The sequence below is a fragment of the Primulina huaijiensis genome, unplaced genomic scaffold (assembly GCF_012295235.1).
Source record: "Primulina huaijiensis isolate GDHJ02 unplaced genomic scaffold, ASM1229523v2 scaffold33841, whole genome shotgun sequence".
Lineage (NCBI taxonomy): Eukaryota > Viridiplantae > Streptophyta > Magnoliopsida > Lamiales > Gesneriaceae > Primulina > Primulina huaijiensis.
In genome coordinates this window covers 56-25,616 of record NW_027357903.1, presented here as the reverse complement: position 1 = coordinate 25,616, position 25,561 = coordinate 56, and the positions used below count along the sequence as shown (strand labels likewise).

The window sequence follows — 25,561 nt, the reverse complement described above, 5'->3', positions numbered from 1 at the left end:
TATGAGCGAATAAATGGCCGCTTTATATCTCCTATAGTGCATGTGGTTGGTTTTCGGCCATATTCATACTACTTGTTTGTTTAACAACATAATGTCCAACAAAATTTCAATACGTCTTCTCCTTATTCGTCTCACAAAATGTAAGTTTTTGTGGTTGTGAAATGGTGTTATAAAAAATCCAACTTAAACTTCTTAACTTGAATATATAAACTTTTCATTTTAAAATGACTAATTCTTATTATTATTATTATGCACGTGCACGAACGTAGAAAAAAAGTGGCCTCTCCCAAGCTTGAGAAATGCGAAAACAAATTCAAGTAATCCATGATTTAAGAAGTACATGAGTATTTGAATAATAATTAGAAGTTTGATTTTTCTATTAATATATTTTTTAATGAGTTTCGTCATAAGTTTGATTTCTCATATTAATATATACTATTATTTCACTCATACGAAACACATAATGTATTATGTATATAACGATTAAAAATTGGAGATATAAGAATTTGTGTTTGTAATTAAACATAAATACAAAATTTAAACTAACACTTACTAAAACAAAAATATATTATGAAAAAGTATTATTATAAAATTTGAAAAATTTTCTTAAATACAACATTCGTCGTTGAGTTTTGTTCGTTGCTGTCATCATCACATATTAAAATTTTAAGACCCTGAGATTTGTAACTATGGTAACAGCGGCATATAACTGATCATGACTAAAATCAGTTCCCCTAAAAAAAATCCTCACATGTGATAATGATTGTCACTTACTTTTGTTAATTGATATGGCATATGAAACAATTAAGAGAAATGTCTCCGTTAGAGCTTGAATGGAAGTCTTGAATCATATGGAATTAAAAACATTCTTGGAATAAACACTTTATGACCTGCATAACTTCCGGTAAGATTTTTTCCTTCCAAACATGGTTTCCGAGCTTCGTGATAATCAATCTAGTATCATTGCATAATCCAAGAGAATGATCTATGCTCCGCAATAACATAACATGTGTGTCAACCTTCAAATTTAGCTCGTGGTTCAGAACTCTAAAACATCTAATTTCATTTAAGAATTATCGAGTATACACATCGTGCAATATATTAACATTTTCTCTGACTAGCACGTCGAATCAAAACTTAAATACAACCTTCCATCTAAATTGTTCAGTGATATCATGTATTCATTTATGAATTGAACAACATTATTAAGAGTCAGGACCAATATAGCTCTCAGCTGGAAGTATGATCTATCACTTACTGTCAAAACCCAAAAACTCTCTACCTTTAAAGTTAAAGAAAAAATAATGATAATAATAAAAAAAAAAAATAAAAGACTTGCAAGTAATTGTTGTATTGTTTATTTAAGGGCATATAAATACCTCCATATTCTCACAAATTTGCTCAATAGTCCTGAAAATAGCTTCTGAAGATGCAAGCTCTTCTAAAATGCTATGTGTTGAAAGCAGTGATATTGCGTTCACTGTATTTGGTGTCTTGCACTGAGTCCTTATTGTGTGGAACAGCTCGTGCCACAACTTTTCCAATAAAATCTGGAAAAAAAATAATGCATTATTATAGTTAGAAAACATAAAGGATTATAAAATAATTTTGAATCTAATTTTTGATTGAATAAATTAGAATCTTACTTACCGAAAAGGGTTGTTCCATCCATCACTTCTGAACTCTTTAAATCAGTAAACGATTTAAACATATACATATATGACATAAATGTTTCATCAAAGATTTGACAAACTTGAATTTTTCCAACTAAATTAATTTTGTACTTGTTGGNTTTTTTTTTTTTTTTTTTTTTTTGTATTTTATTATTATCAGCAACATTACATTTTTTTATTGCAAATAAATGTTCTTCTTTGAGTATTGGTTTCACCCTTTCAATCACTTTTGGATTCTTAATATTAGAATTTTTCTTAAAAAATCATGTTTCTGCACATATATAAACATGATAATCAATATGCGGAAATAGATCAAGTATTACGTACCTCCGGCCATTGAAAATTTTTGCTTTCTCTGTTTTTCCTCTCGCTTGAAGCCTTCTAAGCACTTCACACTCTCTGTAGATGGTGTATATTTCTTATGAGGTGTGTGCTTAGGGACCTCAATCGCTCTATTTATAGGCGTTTCTCATACCATCGATGAGTGTATCGGGAGCCGAGATTCAGAAGGAGAATCGTGTACGTATCTAAATTTTCTTGGCCGTCGCCAATATCAATTTGTACACGCTACTTATTTTAATATGTGTCAAGTTTTTCTTACACTTAATACTTCCATGAATCCTTGAACACTATAAAAATTGAAAAAAAAAGATACAAGTATTTTACAATAAATTAAGAAGATTTATAAAAACTTACATCTTTGTCATGGAAATCCAAGCTGAAAATTCCATTTTCTTCAAATGCAGGTAAATGGTAGCATCATATCAAGCGGAGTTTGAATGTCCGATCTCTTTTGGTCGGTACAACTTCTGTTATTAAGCTGAAATTGGTGGCATGGTTAGATGAAAACCTTACTGTGTAAGAAAAAACTAAAATTTTGTTGGTGCTTGTGGAGAAATAATTTTGAATAAACAAGTGCATGTTGTAGAGAAGTATATGAGCGTTTGGTTTTGTTGTTGATAATCATAAAACATTTAAAAAAAAAACAATTTGATGTATTGGACTGACTGCACGGAATGCTGAGAGTCATAAATAGAAAGGCATTTTTCAAATTTCGAATTCTTTGTTTAATTTTCAAAAAAATTTGAATTTATTAGTAGATGAATGAAGAATTTGTTAGTTGTCCCACATCGGTTGGATAAAATACCTGAGACTTGCATATATGAGCTTGGACAATCCTCCCCTTTGGAGCTAGCTTTTGAGGTTGAGTTAGGTCCAAGTTCCAATCTTAATATGGTATCAGAGCTCAGGTTCCATCGTTATATGTTGTACCACCCGTTCTGCCCATAGTTGGGTCATTTACAAACTTCACGCTCCAGATGTTCATTCCTGGGCGTGAGGGGGGTGTTTTAGTTATCCCACATCGGTTGGATAAAATACCTGAGACTTGCATATATGGGCTTGGACAATCCTCCCCTCTTGAGCTAGCTTTTGGGGTTGAGTTAGGTCCAAGTTCCAATCTTAATAGAATTGAAGACAAATATACCAATGATTGTAGTAAAAAAAAAGAGTAGGTTTCTTGTGAGACATTCTCACGAATCTTTATCTGTGAGACGGGTAACCCTACCGATATTCACAATAAAAAGTAATACTTTTAGCATAAAAAGTAATATTTTTCATGGATGACCCAAATAAGAAATCCGTCTCACAAAATACGATACGTGAGACCGTCTCACACAAATTTTTGTAAAAAAAAAAATTTCTCCGAGAGACTTCAAAACTGAGTCATTGCAAGTTTCATGGTTGTAAAAAAAATTCCCATATTACGCTTCTATCACAAATGCTGGCCATAGCCAGCTTTTACTCAGTTTGTGTCCCTTCGAATGGTCGCTTTCGATTTCTTTATATTTTCGATCGTTGGACCATTCTATAACATCAAAAAATCAAAATATATTCTCAAGGAAAAAGTCTATCCATTAATTTCATTTCATTAATTAACTCTCCATTTATTTGGTGTTTAATAACAAATACAAACCGCAACATTTTTAAATTACAAGAACACATTTTTTGCGCTCCGTTATTTTCGTATTCATCTCTTCTTATAGAGGAAGGAAGCGAGAAATCTTTGCAAACAAGAATTTGAATGCAGGTTGCAAGTGGGAATCTTGAAATAGTTTGCCGAGAATTTTAAAGGGTCGATCCTTTACCCCTTGGTAATTGTTGTTTCTAGTTTCAGTTATGGCATCAAATATAGGGTTGATGGATAGTGCATATTTTGTGGGAAGGAACGAGATTCTTGGATGGATCAATGCCACGCTTCAGCTTAATCTCTGTCGTGTTGAAGAGGTAAAAATCAAAACCCGATTCCCATTTCCCCATTTGTTTCTATCGATGTTCCTCTTTGGTTCTTTTAAAATAAAATATATATTTTCGTGTATATTTTGGTTATTCTTTTGGGAATGTTTAATTGGTTTGATCGTATAAAGCTAAGATTTTTTTCCTAAACGTTTCTTTGGCTTTTGATAGAATGCTTCATGTTATATTTTGCAAAAGTGACGAACTTAATGTCATTTTTCTTAATCTAACACAAGCGCTTGGTTAGATCATAATCCTGGGCAGTTACTGGTGTTCTATCCGAGTCTTTGATGTTTTGATCATTTTTTTGAAAGAGGAAATTTTCTGGGATTATTCTCCGAAGAGAAAAGCCTCGGAAAAAAGTTTGACTTAAGATATTCATTCTAAAAGATGTCATGAACGAAGGATTAAGAAAGTATTCCTATTATGCTTAGTCCATAAGTTTAGCAATATATAAACTGAGTGCTTTGATTTTTTCTACCCTGGAAATTCTTGCAGCAATTTGTAGGAAATGCGGGTGATATGTACGCTTTTACTCTGCTTTCAAGCTATTTGCTGTTACTATATCCTCAAAATGTGTTTAAAAAAACTTGATTTGCTGGCTAAATCCAACCACATTTTTTGCCTTATTTTGTTTTATGTGAGCATTGTCCTTGAAACATTTTACTTAAATTTTCTCTGAGGGATGCTACTCCAATGCAGAGAAATACTTTGTGAATGTTCAAGCATGTGATTTTGCAGGTGCGGCTTTTTGTTTGTATTTGAAAACAGTATGTGATGGATCAAAAGGAAAATAGATTGGAAAAAGATTAGATTAAAAGGTAATTGGGTAGTTAGGGACTGTTTGTTCTTCGTGGTGGTTTACGATGTGACATTGATACCAGCAGGAACTGTTTGTTTGTCGCATTGTATGTGAAATGAAACAACTTCTTAATGTGACACATGGTAATTGATGAGGACAAATGTCATGGAACTAACTTAATTCGATCCCGTTGATTTGGTTTTTTTTGTTATAAGTTAATATCATCAATAGATGATCTGTATCTGTTTCATTAACTTAATTTCTTGATAATTGCTGAGGGCTGCACTTACAAATTTAGATTAAAAGACGAATCTTGGTATTTTGAAGTTCGAGTCCTTGTATTTATGACATTTTTATGAGTCTTTACTTGTGAACAATGGAAAAATTGAAGGCAAACTACGTAAAGGTATGTAATTTGAGTGTCGAGTTGGAAGTGGCTGCACGAACTGAGTTTGGGAGGCTGTAATATCAAAGCGAGAAATTTTAAGAATGTGTATTGGAAGAAACTATGAGCGTAAGTGTAAGATAAGATATAGACTGTATTGTGCCGTTTGGTCAGAATCGAAAGCACAATCATGCGAGTAATTGATCCAATTGTAGGTGCATTATGAGTCTAATATTAGGTTTTGTATTATCTTGTTGACCATTTTGATTTGTTGGTTCTTCTAGTGATGAAGAGGCACTATGGACGAGAACTTGATGATTTGTGTTGTTTAACATGGCTTATTTGATGGCATTCATTATCTAGCCATAACTGTATAACAAAATAACGAAAAATTCAGTATTTATTGCATCATATGCAATAGTGAAATCTACTCAGAAGCAAGATTTGACATCTTGAAGCCCATGAGAAAAAAAAACAGTATTTAATGGCAATATAGCTATTTCTCAATTTTAAGGCCTGTGTTGCTTCTCATAGAATTTTTCTGTCATTGGAGGCCAAATTACTTTCTTTGTTTTTTTAATATTTGCATATAAGATTGTTTCAAATGTTAAATAACTTAAATTTTACTGGAAGAACCACATATGGTATGTTACGTGCTGATAAAAAAAACTTTTATCTAGGCTGCATCTGGAGCCGTGCAGTGTCAGATGATGGACATGACTTATCCAGGAATTGTACCCATGCACAAGGTCAATAAATTCATTTTGCACTCTTTGTTTGAGAATAATATTTGTTGGTATGGGTTGGACGAGGGATGCTCTAATATTCCCCACTTAGCAAAGTCTTGATATTGCGACATTACTGACATATTAGTCTGTCGTAGGTGAACTTCGATGCTAAGACTGAATATGATATGATCCAGAACTACAAAGTACTCCAGGACGTCTTTAACAAACTGAAAATTGAAAAGGTGATCCTTTTCTGCATTATCATTATTCTTGGAGTTCTCTATCCCAATTTCTTGCTGGCATCACCATTTTGTTGTGAATGATTTGGTAGCATCCATTGTGTTAAGTTCAAAAATTTGATAATCTATTCATATTTTTCGTCGTTTCCAGCATATTGAGGTCAACAGACTGGTGAAAGGAAGGCCATTGGACAACTTGGAGTTTCTTCAATGGCTGAAACGTTATTGTGATTCAGTAAATGGCGGAATAATGAATGAGTAATGCTTTCTTTGGGTTAACTTGTTGTGTTTTATCATATTATTTATGTTTACTTCCAACATATTTCCCAGGAATTACGATCCCGTGGAACGCAGAACTAAAGGTGGAAAGGAGAGAAATATCAAGGGGTCTCAGAAGAACTCTAAGTCATTGCAAACAAATCGCTCTCTAAATTCTGGCTTTCCTGATGGAATGGGTAGTAATAAGATATCTGGTCAGCCTGAAATGTTGTCATTTTAAATTATTTTTTCTTTCCTCATTCATGCCATGGTTTTTTTTAAAAAAATCATTTCATGTTCAGTTGCCAAACAAGGGAAATCGGGTGGTGCAGCAACCTGGGCCAATTCTTCCGTGGAGATTCATGCAATGACAAAGGAGGTAATAATGGTCACTTTTCTTCAAACATGATATTATAGAATGCAGTGATCCATGTCCGATTTGGCATCTCGTAGCACTATTATTTCGTAAGTTGTATATATTTTTATTTATTGTGATGTAAGTAGTTTGTTGGATTGGCTTTACTGTCATTTTACTCTATGGTTTAATTTCCACTATGATATCTCCAAATTTATTCAGATTACCGAACTCAAGCTCTCTGTTGACCTCTTGGAAAAGGAAAGAGATTTTTACTTTGCAAAATTACGTGATGTTGAAATAATTTGCCAGACTCCCCAGTTGGAAAATCTTACGGTAAGCATTGTTAGCTCAATTAATACTATGATGATATACATTATTGCCTTCAACACAAGTGGATTGCCTTAGTTGCAACTGCTCTAATGGAATGACAAATTTCTTAAGAAACATGAAATTCGATCTTGATTGTGTACTTCAACTCTAAGGTTCTCGCACATCAGTAGTGGAGGGAGAGGGACGCTAACGGGATGAACATATTTTTGCGATATATAATTTGGTTCCACCATTGGTACGAGGTAGCTTTAATGGTTTGGTTTGTTATTCATGGGTAAACACCGCTTGTTAATATCTTTATAGGAACTGCAGATGAAAATAAAATAAAAATGAAAAGGAGACTGGCCTTAAACTAATGAAGCTAGCGTTTGAACTGTGGCTAAATTGATTAAAATGTTTGGGATTAGATGACATGGTTTATGTGCACACAACAAAGCTATTTATTTTTTTCCCCTGATGTTACTAAGAAGAATCTCTGTCTTGTTTCTTTTATTGGGTCTTGACAATGTTGCATATGCTGCAAATTGTTTGCTGTATAAAAAAGTCATAATCGTTTTCTTGAAATTCGCTGCAGTTGGCTGTGGCAATCAAGAAGATATTATATTGTGCAGATGAGAAAGAATCTGCACTCGCTGAAGCTCAAGAAGTCGTGTCTCGTTCAGTCGATGTAGCTGGAGATAGCGAATTTTCAGATACCGATCATTGACCGAAGACTAACTAACAATACAGTCCACTAGACTTTGACAAAATTTCCTTTATTCATTCAATTTAGACTTCAGCATTTGGAAACCATGGACTAGAGTTAACCTTCCGTTCAGTCGTTGTAGCTGTAATATTAATGCCGTTTTTCTTAATCTTGGATTTCCCTGAAGACACAGGATGCAAGGGAAAAAGTGCAACATTCTAGTTTCATACTTTCATGATGCTTATAGAGTGAGTTTATATCAGAAGTGCAAGTGAGTCGAGCATTTCGTGACCTCAAGCACTGTATTTCATACTTGAACTCTGGATCGTCGAGTTAAATACTTGGTGCATTCATATCGATGATGGAGTTATATATATATTTCATTTAATAATGAATTTGGTTGGGTTGGAGGAGCTCCCTTCGAGGAATTCTCCATTCCAATACAAAACCTCCCGAGAAGACCAACTATACCTGGAACTCCTAAAAAAATATGAAAGAAGTACATACTTTGAGATGGTAAACTCTATCTACATAATGTTGCATGATTTATACTCTTGTTCTCAATTAATATATTTTTGTTATCTGAGAATCCAAATCCAAAATGACAAATAAAATTTGGGTTTCGACGATGAGTCGTGGACGCTGAGAGATCAAATCATTAATCATTATCCGATCGTTGGAATGGTGGGAAGATACCTTTACAATGATCAGGTTATTCAAGCTAATTTTGATGTTCGTTCCTGGGTAACGGTGTCAAACGATTATTAGCCCAAGAAAATCTTGTTAGACCTTGTAGGATGCATAAAAGCACTCACAGATGAAATGTACGAATAGACTTATGATTTACTAGACGATCTCCATAAATCTTTGAGTGGCAAAAGATGTCTCGTTGTTATGGATGATGCCTAGGGTACAAGAGATTTGGGATGACATGGGAAGGTTATTTTCGGATTGCGGGGAAGGAAGTCAGATCTTGCTGACCAATAGAGAATCTCACTTGGTTGATATCGCTAATTCTGAACAGAGTGTGAGTTGTGCTTTAAAGAAAAGTGTTTTTTTTAGCTGCACACATGATGTCGCTATGATTATTCGAAGATATATCACATCATTATCTAATATTTGCAACTTTCGATATATGAATGATTGCATATTAGATCAGGATATATGTATCGAAGAGACTGTATTGTACGTTAATAACAATTTATTGGTTTTTGCATGCATTATCAATGATCACCACGGAATAATAGGATGATGGTACTAGACGATCTTATCATGATCTGATGAGTGTAATCCGAACTGACTTCTGACGTTATTGTGATCAAGGGGTTGTGCACAAAATGACACTAATAAGGGTAAGTCCACATAAGAGATTAATGTTATCTAAAATCACATGAGTTGTGAACCCACAACAAGTTGTATCTCCAAACCATTGAGGGTCGCACAAGTATTGAATTCTGTGTTTCCGTTATGATAGTCAAATTTAAGGAGTTGAATTTGATAACTTAGTTTGATGGACAACAAACATATTGCTTATAAATGCGTTTATTAGTGGATTTTATATTTGGAAGTTATGAAAATTAGCTTGACTACCAATTTTTGAGGAGAGTGCAACTGTCTAAATTTAGTGAAGGAGTCCCAAAATAGGCCAGCAGTCAAAATTGAATCAACGAATAAAATTTTCACTTTGTATCGTAATAATGAGTTTTGTACCCTCGTCACATCGAGGATGTCTTCTCGTCAATCGAGATTATGATGAAATCAGAATCACAGATTATTTAATTAATTAAACTTGGAGTTTCTTAATCAAATAATGATTAGTAGAATTCTAATTAGTCGAATCATCCAAAGAGAATTCTATAAGGTTATAGAATCTCATGGATAGATAAAGTTTTATCTAACTAATCCTATCGAATTTTGTCAAAAGTTGATAAGATAAACACGAGATATTGACAAGTGAGAAACTCCTATTCTAGAAGGATGCATGAACAATTGAGAAATATTAAATATATGTTACTAAGAGTTGATAGCACACGAACACCATCAAAACAATCTAGACTCAGATTTTTCCTTTCTCCTCAAGAATTCGGTCACTACCTTTTGAAGGAAGCCCCTCGACCGATCACCACCACAACTCAACGGTGCACTGCCGCCGCCCTGTTGTCACACCGGCATGGTTCCGTCAAGTCAAGTCTTGAACAAAATTTCATCTGTGTTATGAAATACTTGAAAATTTTCCAAGTGTTTGAATCTCATGAAACTTGTTTGGTTATGATGATATTTTTTCTAATATAGCTTCATCTTTTAGATCTCTGATTTGATGTCTATATTCTGGATTCAGTGAGCTTCCCTTCTTCTTTTTGATGAAAATCTATTATGAAGAGGTGATCTTTCAGTGTAGTGTGTTGCTCTGTACTGCTGACCTTTACTACTTCAGATTTTGTCTTTTTCTTGTTTTCTGTCTTTGAATAATTTTAACTTCAAGAGCTTCTGGTTGAGTGCTTTCATTTGATAATTTGATCTTAGATACAATGATCACTCTTATGCTTTGATCTGGTGCATGACTTATATATTTAAAAAAAAAAAACCTACTCTATAGATTTCTTATACAAAATGTAATGAATTAAAACGTTTATCTAAAAATACCATTTTAACTGATCAAAAAATTTATAAGACAAATTTATGAGCTGATTGAGTATATAAGTATAAATTCATTATTAACATAAAATTATTTCGTATAAGGTTTATTTGATCCAATTAAACTTTAACATAATTATATCAAATTTTATTTTAAGACTTTATTTTGTAAATAAGTTTATTGATAATCTGAAACTGTCAATCTTTACCATACTTTTATTATAATTAATTATTTTCGAATATTTTCAGTCAAAATAAGATATTTATAGTAGGAAAAAAAGTTTCAATCAAATTAACTAAGATTAATTAAGATAAAAATAATATATTTTAACATAATTTGTGTTTCAGCATAAAAAGTTATTGGAATGAAAATTGTAGATAACATTTAAATTCATTTTTAGATAGAAATTATCGTCAAGTGGGTTACTTTTTTGTAATTTTCATAAATTTAAATATATTCTCGAGATTAATGCATGAATTATTTATTATTATTTTTTATGGACATTTTTCTTAGGCAAAACTTGTGTGAGACGGTCTCACGAATCGTATTTTGTGAGACGGATCTCTTATTTGGGTCATCCATGAAAAAGTATTACTTTTTATGTTAAGAGTATTACTTTTTATTGTGAATATCGGTAGGCTTGATCTGTCTCAGAGATAAATATTCATGAGACCGTCTCAGAAGATACTTACTCTTTTTCTTATGCGAATTTCTTGTATAAGTTTGTTTATCTTCTCTGTGTTTCATATTTTTTTAAGAAAAATGATTATGACATCTTTTGAGGAAACTAGTGAATAACCAACCACAAAGATTCTGAAAATTGATGTCCATTCATTATGTGGTACAAAATTTCATTTGACAATTATATAAAATTTTTTTTGAACAACAAAAATTAAACACTTTTGAAACGACAAAATTTTAATTTGAATACTTTAAACATTATAACAGCTTGAAAGCATATAAAACAGTGAAACAATAATATTTACAAAAAGAATAGATTGTCAGTCAATGAGTACATAAATAGATACAACAGTTTCCAAAGAATTCCATCCCATGAAAGATGAGAAGAATCAACCCAGAATTTGTTTCCATAGCCCCTAACACAACAATAATAAAAATTATTTATGTTGCACATTTTATGTCCGTAATACAACAATTAAACGATTGATTAATAAATTACAGTCAAAATTATCTATAAATTTTATATTGCACATTTGATGCATAATCCATGAAGTATCGATCCATGCAAGAATATTACTTCGAAACACTTGAGCTAAAAGAACTCTGTTATGTTCTATCCCAGTCAACTCAAATCCACATTTACAGTTTCTTCAAAAAAGAGTTCTCACCTTCAGTTTCGCCTGCGAAGAACGAGAAGATTTGCCTCTTCGACCACAGGATCTGAAATATTAAAGAGCAAAAAAAAATTCCACAAAAGTTAGCGGCATTTGAAGTCGGATGCACAAGAAAAACAGGACAGGAAATAAGAAATTGATGTATGAATCCTTTTAGTTTCTTCTCCAGTCATCCGGTTGGCTTTAAAGAATTTTCGCAGCAATTAAACCGAAAGCCAGCCTTACAATGTAAAATATGGGGTGGTTAAGCATCTTAAGACAGCAAATTAAGCGATGAAATATCCAAATAAAGTTAGGTATTTGTCTTCACATCACATAAAAGTTCATGCAATGGTACTATCGATGTCATTTCATTTATGTAAAAGAGAGACACATGATTCAAACAGATTTCAAAAGGCGTTCCAACTAGTAATTATAAGAGAAACTGTAATTTATTAACTAAAAAAGAAAAATTACATAAGTTAATGACCAATCTTCACAAAGAGTATGGCCCCTTGGAGCAGAAAATATTCTCACAGAATGATTTTCCCTCTCCCTAGCAACTGCCAGCAACATTACTCCCAAAACAAAACTTCTCCCCTAATAACTAATCCCCCTCTTTTATCATACTATTTCTATAACCACCCTAATACCCTATTTGGACCCAGCCAACTGCCCCTTAACCCAAACCCGCAACACTTTTGCAGCTCTATAAAAGTCATCAATAAAATTAACATTGGAGTTTCAGGATAAAGTTTGATAGACAAATAAATAAGCACAACCAAAAGACAACTTACTAGTTACTACCTCTAGAACATAAGAACAAAAAGGAAAGTGAATACCAAATAGAAGGAAAATCTGTAATTAAATCAAGTAAAAACATTATAGATTGATTGGCCTAAGAAATAGCAATCAAGTTGAAAATATACATACACGACTCTTGAGGCGCTAGGAGGTGGTGGAACAGTCCTCTGTTCCTGTTAGATTGATAGACAAAAGAATACCCGTGTTACATAACAGAATAATATAAAAGAGCGCAAACAGAAATGTAACAACAATACCCACATGACTGGACAAATTATAATCATCTATCACTTCCCAACGCTCCTTCGTAAGGTCCAGTATCTCTGTTTCACCGTCATCATAATCAACCTGAATGAAATGATAAAATGATGGCAATTAAAATTAGAAAAAAAGATTTCAGTGCTGTAGACAATCTAAAGTTGATATGTCCTGGTAGTGTTATTGACAAATTAAGATAATATCACAATAAGTTTAGAGTTAATGCCTAAAAACAGTATCATTCTGCATTTGCAAGTGCAAACTGTGAGGTAACTTATGTAAGTACATAGAGAATTTGAACATGTCAAAGTAAGTTATTATGATAAACCAGATACAACTAGGAATACATATACAGCTACATATGAAATTTTTACCTGGTGTGCCTTCTTCAAATGGTCAAAAGATGTAACTTTTCCTTCGTAATACCTATAAAATGAGACAAAGTCATCGGGCCAAAAGATTATTCTCACTGCTTGAAGTGCTAATGCACATGGCAAATCAAGAAATTGTGTATTTATATCCACGCTGTCAAGCTACAATGACTTGAAGCACTTACGTCTCATCCAGAGGCCACCAAACTTTTATTTTGCAGCCAACCAGATTCTCATCATTGCTTTTTTTGGAACCATTTACCTCGGAAGCCTAGAGACAAAACATCATATTAATTTAGAAAAAATAAGATTTAAAAAACTGCATAGTCACAATAAACTCTAGCTACTTTATTCATGTCAGTTACTACCTTGGCAATGATATCTCCCATTTGAATCTCAGACACAATCTCCGCTTTACTCGTTTCTCCAAGAGCTTTCTTGGACAAAGAATGTTTCCTTTTCTTTGAATGATTCTGGAATCAGTCGAACACCATAGTAGCAAGGTTGAATATAAAAAAACATTGGAAGATAGAAATCATCGACTATGAAAAGAGGAAAAGGGAAAAATATCATAAAAATTGATAAGCACGAAAACTTAGAAAAAAGTAAATAAATGACAATCTTGTAGCGAAGTATCATTAAATGCTTAAATGACAATCTTGTAGCGAAGTATCATTAAATGCTTGTGAGCCTTAACAAATAATTGCATTAAGTTTGTGAACATTACAACATTTTTGGTTATCCGTACACCATAACTTCTTTTACTCGACAATATTAATCTTGCAGAGACGATCTTCTCAGACAGATTAGATACAAACAAATTATCAGTGCCACCTAATTGATGACTCCGAGTGCTTCAAATATTTTACAGATATGTAAATAAGATAAAATGCTGTAGGGGAAAACACTTTCTAGACTCATTGAATCCTCACCACAAGGAAGCAAGCCCATTGATATACATCAGGAAACATAAGCAGCAGCATGGGGAAGCAACAAATATTTCAAGGAGGCAAACAAATAGAAAAAATTCCAATTTTTTTCCCTGATCATCAAGAGGTTTGAAGAACGCTCAGCAGATAAACCCATGTTTATAAATTTAACAGCTAGTGTGACCACAAATCAAGTACAGCAAGGCCATCGATAAAGCAATACCTTTTCTTTGTTTGGGAGATTGCTCCTATGTTGTTTTAGGTTGGAGATATCATCAGAATGAAATTCTTCTTTAGAGGATGTGGTTTTAGCCAAAGTCTGAGCAGCTCCACAGATGTATAAGGAAATAAGTAAAGAGACTAATACGGCATGATAACATTGCAAAATCTATTCAACTCAGTTATACCTTGACAGTGATATTTCCAGTTAGATTCTCAGAAACAACTGTCTTTCCCTTACTTGTCTCATCTGTAGCTTTCTTGGCCAAAGATTGTTGTCTTTTTTTCTTGGAAGAAATCTGAATTCGATCATTTCACCACCTCATCATTGAGTTGAATATCGAGAAAGGGAAAGATTGAAACTATAAACGCCATGATAAAATGTAGACATACATGGCATTTACTACAAAAACAGAAAAAATTGATATCCTAAATTGGATTGCATAAAAACTCCATGAAAAAATATACATTCGTGCCGCTCTTGGGTATAAATTCAAAAGAAAAATTAGATTGGCAAACAGAAAAGAAAATGGAGATTGGAGTTGGATTGTACAACATTTTTAGTTATTGTGAGTAAACACTAACCATTAGGAAAAATATTTGCACTGTTTTTTTGGCATTTCCCATGGATTTTTTGAAGCACTATACATATGCTGATGTATAGGAAAGCGGAATTTAGATTCCGTAACGCATCACCAAGTGGATCTAGCTAGCTACTACACTTTTATGGCCAAGAAAAATTTAACAATAGCATGAGGATATAAGGATATTTTATCGGATAAACTGAGAGAAAATTAATCGGATGCTATCCTTTATCATCAACAATCATAAACCATCCATGCATTTATCAAACAATTGCTTGGAAATTGGAAAGAAAGGGAGATTAGATATCGGGTAAATAGCGAGATAATTAACCAAGAGAAACCTTTTCCTTGGGTAAGATAACTACCTTCTGGTACTGTGGATTAGAGATTTCCACAGAATGAGATTCCCCCTGAGGTGATTTGTTTCTTGATTGAGAAACCAATGTCTGCACACCATAAAAGATGTGTAGGACGTAAAATTCCAAAAACAAAGAAAATATTTTTACACATGAATTGCAACTAGATATAGCCAACTAAGATATAACCTTTACCAGGATATCTCCTGATAGATCCTCAGCTGTAACATTCTTGCTCAGTTCCTTTTCTGCATGATCTACCTTGCTCGAAGTTCCTAGTCCTTTTTCCAACTTTTTTGAGATCCCGTCAATGCTGTTGGCTGGTAACCTTATATCTCTGACCTTGCTTACCTCTTCCTTCGAATTTTTTAACTCAACTGAATCGTTTGAAGTCGCTGCCTCGAGAACTATGGTTGTGCTCCTCACTTTCTTTCTAGGAGCAACCTTGGCAGTGGATCTCTTGCTTTTCATTGGATTTTTCAGTATCCCATCAGTCATACAAGCATGTAAAATTTTCCCAGACCTTTTCTCAAGTTTCTCATTTATGCATTCCTCGTCAGTAATATCTTTTGAAGTCATTGTTTCGCTCAAATTATTTACTGCTGTCGACAAACAAAATTGACCATTGTCCTCATCAAGTGTTCCATCTTTCTTCTCTTGGCTAAACCTCTTCCGAGGTTTCAATTCAGCATTCACTGGTTCCCTTACAGGACTTGAGGATAGCTGTGATGACTTGGAAATTGTGTTTTTATTCCTGCTATTTTTCCAGTGATGAGAGTCCTCAGTTGATGCACATTCACATAACATCCATAAAGGATCGTATCCCTCTTCTGCTCTTATTACAGAGCTTGGTTTTCGAATCCGCTTTTTCAGTATGGGAAAATCGTCTCCTTTCAATTCTTGTTGCATGTGATGTGTGTCTCCTACTTCAACGGGTGGGCCATTTAAGATTGTGTCTGTAGAATTATTCTTCTCCAAAAAATCATCATTGTGTATTACATCATGATGTTTCAGAAGAGAAACTTGTTCAAATGGCATCCAGGAGGAGCTAACACCCTGGGATGAATTTCCTTCTCCAAGGCAATTACTATCGATTAAAATGTCAGAATTTATCCTATCAACATCTGGTCCGGATGTGGATTTATTTCTGTCTAAAACACTTTCTTGCTGATTGATTTGATCACCTACGTGTGTCACCATCAGAAGACATTCGTTGGTGTTCTCATTAATCTGCAGATTATCATTGCCATTGTTCTCTACCAGCTTAGATAATCCACCAACTTCAGTTAGATTAACTTCTCCATGAAAATAAGCTTCTATTCCCTTGTCTTTAGCCTCTTGGAGGACATTCTCTCGCCAATTGATTTGATCACTACAATTCTTCTCCACTAAATTAGACAATACAAGATCTCCTGCCACACTAACTTCTCCACGACCACAAGCTTCTGTTCCGATCTCCTTAGCATTCTAGAAAAAGCGAAAAATCACAAACGAATATTTGGTCATTGCAGACCATAGTAGCAAGGTCACCAATGAAAAAGATTATACATAAGCATGAACTTAATTCTGCTTAACATTGTTCCACCAATTACATATAAAATGGCAATTACTGCTTTGTAATAGTCATAGAAAGAAACCACGCTAGAGTATCTAAATTGGTATACTGGAACCATTTCTCATTTTCATATTGCATGTCATGTCATAACTATAAATACCAAAAATATATTGCAGCAGACAGTTCTAACCAAATACTAGTAAGGAAGACAGATATTCCAGGTATAAAAACACGAACATCCATCAGCATTAGGAAAGTAAACTGATCGTACGAATCCAAGACACTTAAAAAAACAGCAATGTACTGCCAATACCATAAAAACATGGAGCTACTTGTCAGCCAGTATAGAATCACTATATTTACGCAGTAACTTCCCTGTAGACCTTGTAATTGTCATTCGATAGTCACACAATAACTTCCCCAGGATATTTTTTATTAAATTATCTGATTACAAGTCTACATCGGATTTACACACATAAGTTTTTAGATGCTATTCTGGTTAGACCTAGAAGCCCAACAAAATTTACAGCTTTACAAAAAGAAAATCTTTCTTCGATATCGCACATGAAACAAATACTGATGAGATAATGATCTGATTATTCATCATGATTGAATACAATAAATAGAACCCGTAATCATAAAAAAGATTCCTAAGATAAAGGAAACAATATACTATAAAACTAACAAACCACTATGAAAGGATTCTATCAGATATACTATATTTTTAATGAAAGATATTTCGGGATTCATTAACTCCTCAAGCTAGTGAACAAATACCTACCATTTTTAGCTCGCTAGTACTAGAATAGACTCCCAGAATAAACTAGAAGCATACCCCATGTTGTCATCTAATTTGTCACTAATATATACCAACCTGACAACGATTCTAAATCTGCTGGTTCCACTTTCAATGAAAGGTGGAACCACAAGTGGGGATCATAATGGAACTACTTGGATGCTGTTCTGGCTCCAGTTCCTAACGATTTCGCTTCTAGTTTGGTTACGGTTTGAACCGATATAAACTAGCATTTATTCTTTTAAATTTTAATGGTTGGGAAAAAATAACAGTACAATTTGTGAGGTAAACCAACTAAAGGTAATTATTTAATGATTAGTTACAAAATATTATGATTATTTAATTTCTCATCAAAAAATAAATAATAGGGGTTAGATTCAATAATAACGAGTTTTGATTTTCGAATGACGGTTCCGATTTGCTTCACGATTGCAAGAGAACTGTGGTAGGATCTACTAGTATGGGTTCATACTGATGTATGGCGAGCTCTTCTAGATACAAAACAAGATAATGAAAAGAGACTGAAATGGAAATGTATGGATCCAAATAGGTTCCTTCGCTCAGTTCTCTTCTTGAAAAGGAACATTGAGGTAGAATTACCGGTTTTCAAGATAATTGGAGCTGCAAGGCACATAAAATTGTTTTTATGATTGGAAATAACATTTGTACACTCTTTGGGAAGATGATGCCCCTAGAAGATGATTGCTCTTTGATAAAGTTTGCCACTACCCACGTTTGAATTATACAAAATATACCGGATCCAAATATTTGAGGAAGATAATCGAGTAGTCTTACGAGGGAAATAATTTTTTAGCGGAGTAGAAAAGAGTTCAGATTGAAGAGCCATAAGGGAAGTCTAATGATAAGATTTGCGGCAGTTAGCATAGCCTCAACCGCAAAAACATTTGGAGATTATTAGTAAATGTGATAGTATAGTTTACCTCAACAATGTGACCATTTTTCTCCCTAAATCCTATCTTGTTTAAGCTTGTAAGCACACGAGCCTCAGCAAGAGATATCTTAATTTGTAAGATTATTAAAAATATACTCCTTGCCATTGTAACTAGAAGAATTTGAGCAGATGTTTGAAAAATATTGAAGAAGTGTTTGAATATGAAATAGGTTTCATATTTTCCTCCCATGGGATAAATCCAACACAATAAGTACGAATATTGATGGATGTAATAAACAACTTTATTTCAAAGATATTTGGAGATCATGCAAGACCCCAAACATTACCGTGAACAAGTTGAAAACTGATACTTTTCTAAATGTTTTGCAAAAATACTTGTTTACATTCGAAACAAAGAATGTTTTTATTGATAAATAAGTCTAGGTACAGATATTTTAAATAATTGAAACTAGGATTTATCAAAGAGTTGATGCCAAAGAATAACACCTGATTTGAGAACGGGAAGAAAGAATTTTTAGAAGTTATTGAGGATTTGAAGCGGACCTAGAGATAGTACAGACCATTTCTTTCTTGGAACCGCCAGTCATCATCTTCAAAGACAAACGTGATAAAGGTTTGTCGCACCGATCACACCACATCTCTTTTTCCTTTGACTTGTGGTTTCAGTTTTGGGTGGTTTCAAAATCTGAAACAAGTCGAGTATTCTCAATATTTGTGGAACGTAGCACAATCCTTTTAAAGTTTTCTCCCATCTTGAGTCACTCAAAAGCTTCATGAATGGAGAGAAGAGGCCTTGTTCCAATAATTCTCCTCTGAACTATTCTAAATCTCCATTCAGTCCTTGAAGAAATGAAAGACTCTCGTTTTCAAGCATTTGGTTAAAGTATATTGTGAGCAAACTATTCCAATATACATTGTGCAAGACAAATCTATTTCTTGCCATAATACAACCAGCTCATTAACTTGCTCCATCACTCATTTATTGCCTTGCTGTTTATTACGAATAGAGGAACGAAATTCAATTCATTGAGATGAACTTTACAATTTATAATGCATCTCTTGAGGCATTTTGTAGAATAGATAGGTCCAATCAAATTTTGGATCTATCGATTTTATCAGCCACTTCATGGCTATTGATTATCTACTTTCAACGTCTGGTAACCAGGATTTGCTAAATATGGCACGGTGATATAACCGATCAAACCATTATCCAAAATTTGATCCATTTATTTTTGTTGGGTTATTCACAGACAGTGGCTGATTTCAATGGATGATATGAGACAGAGTATTGAGAGAATAATTTTGATTGGGTAAAATCCAAGGAGACCGGAGGAGGATGGCTTGAACGTACCGGCTATCGGTAAACGAATATCGAAGAAATAATTTTCCATCTGATTTTCTAATAATAATAGAACACAATATATAATGACATTTGCCCTTAATTCGAATATTCGATCCATTTATATTTGCTGGATTATTCATTGACAGTGGCTGATTAAGATGGATGATAAGAGACGTGTTGAGAGAAGAATCTTGATTTGGTAAAATCCTAGAGGATGGCTCGAACGTACTGACTACTGCTAAACAAATATTGAAGAAATAATTTTCTATCCGACCTGCTAATTATAATAGAATAATATATATGGCCGCTAATGACGACCGAGTATCCAAACATGAAGGAAACAAGACTAGTGCGAAACAGTGAAACGACAAACCCCCATGAAAAGGAAACTCTTGGATATACTAAATAACAGGAAAAAAAAAGATAAATCTCCAATCTTAGGATTCATTTTTCATGCCAACAGAACATTAATGTCGGAAACACGGAATCACGAATCTGATTCGCTAGTACTCTACGTTTAAAATTCAAAGCAAACTGAATTTAAACCTTCGAAAATGTCGTTTTCAGTCTAATTAAAATGCATAATTAAATCTATCATTGATGAATAATCTGCATAATTACTAGAGAAACACACCATGTCATCACTTTGAATTGTGCCATGCAATGACGATATAACAACATCATCATACTCCTGAACTGCTACTCCCATGTGTCTAACAGCTTCTGGGAGATAATTTTTCAGGTCATTGGCACATTTCTCGTATACCTTTCTCGCAAGCTGGAAGGCGCATGGTGAAACATTCTGAAAGAAAAAAATTGAGAGGATAAAAAAGATGGTATGAAATACTAAAGTCAATTAAAATAAATCTAAAACCATAAAGCAGGTGTACTTCATTTCCCTTCTTCAGAGTAGAAAGAAGGATTTTAGCAGCCTCCAGTGCAAACTCTTCAGAATCCCCAGCATTTTGAATCATTAGAACCATAATGTGTTCCATGCTAGAGGGAATTTCTTGTGGATGGCTCGATCTAATGTTAGCAAGGAAGAAATGCCAGTAAGTGAGAGGTAATTCATGTTTGGAATAGAAAAACTGAGGAAATAAAGTGTGAGAGCATTACTGAATTCCATCCAAAAATAGGTGGAACATTTCAACTACTGTATCATGCAACTCAAAGTCAAACATTAGAACACATGTATGACAAGAGGAAACAGTCTGAATGATTGAAACAGCTTTTGAATAAGCACGACCAGCAAGGGAAGGCAATTTTTGGTAAGCGATATTAACAAGCTTAAAATAATCCTGCAGAAAAACCAGAGAAAATTTGATCAACTACTGTACATGACCGTTGGAGAAGATGAGACGATAAATGTTTTTTTTTTTGAGTAATTTAAAACAACAGAAGCTGATAGATGAAAAATGAAAGAACATCATCACAAGCTCAGAATTACCTTCATTTGGTCTTCGTTATAGGGTTCTTTAGTTGCTGTTATTCTTATGATCTCACTGATGCAGGATACCACTGTAATTCTGACATCGACTTCCTCATGTCTCATAAGGGCATCGGAAATTAATGCCTCTTCGGCAGGTTTAAGTGCCATTTCTATCAAGGGCTTGCGTTCTTGCATTAAATGTTGAAGAAGATGCTCTAGTTTCTGAGAGGCCGATAAGAAATCAGAGTTCAATACTGAGTTGATTCTAATGTTTTCAGCATACCCAAAGAAAAGAAAATTCCAACAATGTTAAATCTCGATCATTTCCCAGTTCTCATCAGATTCTAAAACACGTCGAAGATCCGGTTGTTAAAATCAGTTGTACCTCAGTCTGGAACGGTGAAATTAACACCCTTATCTTGTTTTCTTCAGAAAATTGTTGCAATTTTACAAATTATTGCAATTAATCTCCGCGAGGATACATCTTTGACGAGGTGATCATTGAGAATTAGAGAGATTTGACAATGAGGCATTCATCATTCTTCAAATGATGTTAAAAATATTTGATTATAAAACATCATGAAACTCGAAAAACTTCACATCAACAACAAGATTATCAGCAAGGATAACCAAACTTAAACATTCTGAATAGGGAAAAAGAAAATCACCAATCACCGATTCTCAAAAGCTTGAATCTCGGTATCAAAGACCCATTAAGCCAAACTTTTTTGCAGTAACCATAGACATACATTAAGGGATACGTCAATTAAACGAGAAAGGGATAATGAGGACTTACATCAAGTTTCCTTAGAAGCTCCTCAATAGAATCACCAGGCTTAAGAAGCCCATTTCCATATTCAAGAAGTACTCTCTTCAACTCCTCCTCCATTTCTGCATTCCAAGCAACATCAGCGCTCACGTCTCTTTCTTCAGAACTTGGAGCGGCCATCTTCTCTTAACAACTCAAAATTTAAGAAAATAATACTCTTCTTGTTCGAACTTCAAACGTACACAAGAGGGTCGTTTTATGTTGGAATGACGAGAGAAAATGACTCGGCTTTTGTGCAAAACGGAAAACATGCAGCAGCAGCCTGGAAACGTGGCTTTATATGCTTGAAAAAATTTATCTTGTGAATAGGATTTTTGGTGGCATGACTCAGGCGTAGAAAATTGTTTGCAATGTTTTGGAAGAACGCTCTTAAATAAGAGAATGGCTTTCGGTAAGTAAAATCCAAAAAGATGATTTTGCATTCAAGACTCATACAGAAACAATTTATGTACAGATACTGGCAATTACAAGGAATTACTGTAATCCTATGCGATTGCTGTAATCTTATTAAATTGGGTTATGTGACACTGTATTTTTGTGCTTTGCGTCAGTTTGTATGCCTGCTTTACATTTTTTTCCTCTTGAAATTTTTTTTCTGTCTTAATAATTGCACTCATATTACTTTCCCAACTACTGATTTTTTTTCCAAATTCACGCAATATTAGGAATGGAATCACAATATGATTTTGTTTTCATTATTTTCTAGTTGACCCTTTATTTGTTTCTCTTTTTTAGTCCGATTACAGTGCCATTTAAAATGCAGTGACTAAATTTTCATCGAAAAGCCAACATAAGTGAATATGATACGATTCCTAGAACTAGTCTTTCAAGAATTTTTTTCCTTTTTCTTTTGAGATTTTTTTTGTGTGTGTGTGATAGTACTTACCTGGATAGATTAAGCGGATACGCTGTAGGCCATCCCATTTGTACAACAATAAATCAATCGACCAAAACCTCGTCTCTAACACAAAAACATGTCGCATATTAACATCTAAGAGAAAAAGGCCATGCCCCTTGGGTCTGTCGAATACCCTTACTAGACAATAGTTCAGTTTCCTACCGGCAATATGGTATACACAACTGAAAATGTACATTATCACCACCACCACCAATCTGTCTGGGATCAATTCCTCCAGAATCTCTTTGTTACTTTGGCATTATAATGTCCCAAAAACCTCAACCTACGCTAATTAGGATCGCACTTTCAAGCCTCTGTAAGAAAAATAGTGATGAATGTTCCTCGGCCGCTACATGATCTTGTTCAGAACCTCCGTAAAATTTAACATGGCCTCGTCCTCTTAGCCTTAGGCATCTTCTAATAAACCATTCATCTTCTCATTTGACATCCTTCCATTTCCAGTGACTGCACAAATATTCGGCACTAAACCAGGTCAAGAGAATTGATATGATCAAACACAAGAAGAACTCTCTTCTCCAGCTCCGAGAACTTCACGGTAAGCTCCATGACACTAGAAGTCTGAATCATGTAACAGCATTCGGGTGCGTTTGATGTTTCAATTAGAAATTCATGCATCAAGAAAACACATATTTGGTCTGCCAAATTGGGTTGACTCTGTTTAACAGCAAAATATGGGAGTTATCCAAGCCAAGCTAAATTTCCCAGTAAAAACGACGTAATATATTTGAAAGCTATACTCCCCCTCCGATGCAGATTCAAACCCAGATCAAGCTCGCCACATCCCTCCCCTAACTCAAGTCACATTAAAAAAAAATCAAAACTTTAAAGGATAAATGTTCTTAAAAAGTGAGTTTTGCTAGTGATCATTAAACCCAATTAATTCCATAAATGATCCAAATTCCCGCCACATAACAAAAACCTGTCTTGAGAAATTCAACGGTTGGAGTACTGACATGACTGCATCGCTTCAAAATCACCCCGAACTAGCTCGAAGTCCTCCATTTTCCTTTACCCGGTAAGAATCAAATGGAATTTAATCAAGGCATCGAATCATATCCCCTCCACACCTTCATTGTGCCCGTAAATAATTCCAAAATCTTTCAGACAATGGCTCGGTAATTTCATCAAACACCTAAATCGACCACAACATAACATTGCAGTTATGCTCATTCAACTTTTTCGGGCGCAACCCAAAGATGGAATCATGGAAAATTGATCGGCAGAATAACCCAATTGCATGTCTACCCAAATTCCAATTTATTCAATCCACAGTTTTGATATTTTTAATGACTTTTTTAAATTATAGATTTTTATGAATTTGATAATCTCACAGCTATATAAACATATTTACGTGAATTTATGTAGAATTTTTTGCAATATTTTTATAGATTTTTGTGAAATTTTTTTTATAAAATTCTATAAATTTTGTACTTAATTATACTATATTATTTTTTATTAATTTCTTTGAATCAATAATTAATTGACATATATAACACATTCAATTTGAAATAGTTTTTCAATATTTATATTAACAAATAAATTTAGTTATTTAAAAGTTAAATCATTTAATCCTTATATGTGTACATATATGGATTTGTATGTATGTTTGTAAATTTTTTAAAATACATCAATTGATTAATCTGTAACATTATTTTTAAATTGAGAATATATATGTGAAAAGAATATTATTTAGCATTGTATGGATATAATTTTGTATAAAAATATCATAACTTAAATATTAATTGAAAATTGTAAAAAGAATTTAAAAAATCATGGTTGTTGCGAGATTATTCAATTATTAAAAATTAAGCGACGTTTTTTTGATCATCNTATGGATATAATTTTGTATAAAAATATCATAACTTAAATATTAATTGAAAATTGTAAAAAGAATTTAAAAAATCATGGTTGTTGCGAGGTTATTCAATTATTAAAAATTAAGCGACGTTTTTTTTATCATCTTTTGTTATTATTGAGTATTACATTAATTCGTATAAATCATAAATTAAAAATCACAAAATCATTTCTAGAATTCAAAATTTCCTATGATATTAAAATAAAAAATTATTAATTGCACAATCAGGCAAAAAATGAAAAATTTGAAAAGGAAATATGAAAATATATATAGAGGTACACTTCGAAAATTTGAGAAAGTGATAAAGATAGATGAGAGGAGAGCAGATAAGAAGAGAGTTGATATGAAACGACAGAGAGAGAAATAAAANTGAAAAATTTGAAAAGGAAAGATGAAAATATATATAGAGGTACACTTCGAAAATTTGAGAAAGTGATAAAGATAGATGAGAGGAGAGCAGATAAGAAGAGAGTTGATGTGAAACGACAGAGAGAGAAATAAACAGCTTGTGTATGAGTTAGAAGTTTTAAAAATCCATCCAAATATTTGGGTTGAACCAAATACAATTTTTGACAATTTATAGTTGTACATTAATCTTTAATGTTTGTATGTTAATGAATTCCATGAAGTTATCAAAATTCTATTGAAAATTTGAATACTTATAGACTTTTATAGAGTTT

At 33.4% G+C, this 25,561-nt stretch overlaps 2 protein-coding genes across 6 annotated transcripts; one reads left to right on the top strand and one right to left on the bottom strand.

Moving 5' to 3' along the window:
* Positions 1–3,471: 3,471 nt before the first annotated feature.
* Positions 3,472–7,982, top strand: LOC140968233 (microtubule-associated protein RP/EB family member 1B-like). 2 transcript variants are annotated; one of them, XM_073429138.1, is made up of 9 exons: positions 3,472–3,959; positions 4,710–4,789; positions 5,836–5,904; positions 6,039–6,125; positions 6,274–6,380; positions 6,453–6,595; positions 6,683–6,759; positions 6,958–7,071; positions 7,643–7,982. In XM_073429138.1, the coding sequence occupies exons 3-9, from the start codon at positions 5,863–5,865 to the stop codon at positions 7,772–7,774; spliced, it is 702 nt and encodes a 233-aa protein (XP_073285239.1). In that variant the 5' UTR covers positions 3,472–3,959; positions 4,710–4,789; positions 5,836–5,862; the 3' UTR covers positions 7,775–7,982. The 2 variants fall into 2 exon arrangements, with proteins under 2 accessions (XP_073285239.1, XP_073285238.1); XM_073429137.1 differs by lacking the exon at positions 4,710–4,789.
* A 3,317-nt stretch (positions 7,983–11,299) lies between these two features.
* Positions 11,300–24,280, bottom strand: LOC140968232 (uncharacterized). 4 transcript variants are annotated; one of them, XM_073429133.1, is made up of 18 exons: positions 23,946–24,280; positions 22,994–23,680; positions 22,075–22,232; positions 21,297–21,500; positions 20,966–21,147; positions 20,740–20,875; positions 20,484–20,651; positions 15,433–16,710; positions 15,229–15,333; positions 14,492–14,602; positions 14,308–14,403; positions 13,524–13,628; positions 13,341–13,426; positions 13,159–13,210; positions 12,788–12,874; positions 12,656–12,699; positions 11,738–11,789; positions 11,300–11,485 (listed from the first exon to the last, which is right to left on the bottom strand). In XM_073429133.1, the coding sequence occupies exons 2-18, from the start codon at positions 23,199–23,201 to the stop codon at positions 11,459–11,461; spliced, it is 3,099 nt and encodes a 1,032-aa protein (XP_073285234.1). In that variant the 5' UTR covers positions 23,202–23,680; positions 23,946–24,280; the 3' UTR covers positions 11,300–11,458. The 4 variants fall into 4 exon arrangements, with proteins under 4 accessions (XP_073285234.1, XP_073285236.1, XP_073285235.1 ...); XM_073429135.1 differs by lacking the exon at positions 23,946–24,280 and having other exon boundaries at positions 15,253–15,333; positions 22,994–23,938; XM_073429134.1 differs by lacking the exon at positions 23,946–24,280 and having other exon boundaries at positions 15,439–16,710; positions 22,994–23,938.
* Positions 24,281–25,561: the final 1,281 nt, after the last annotated feature.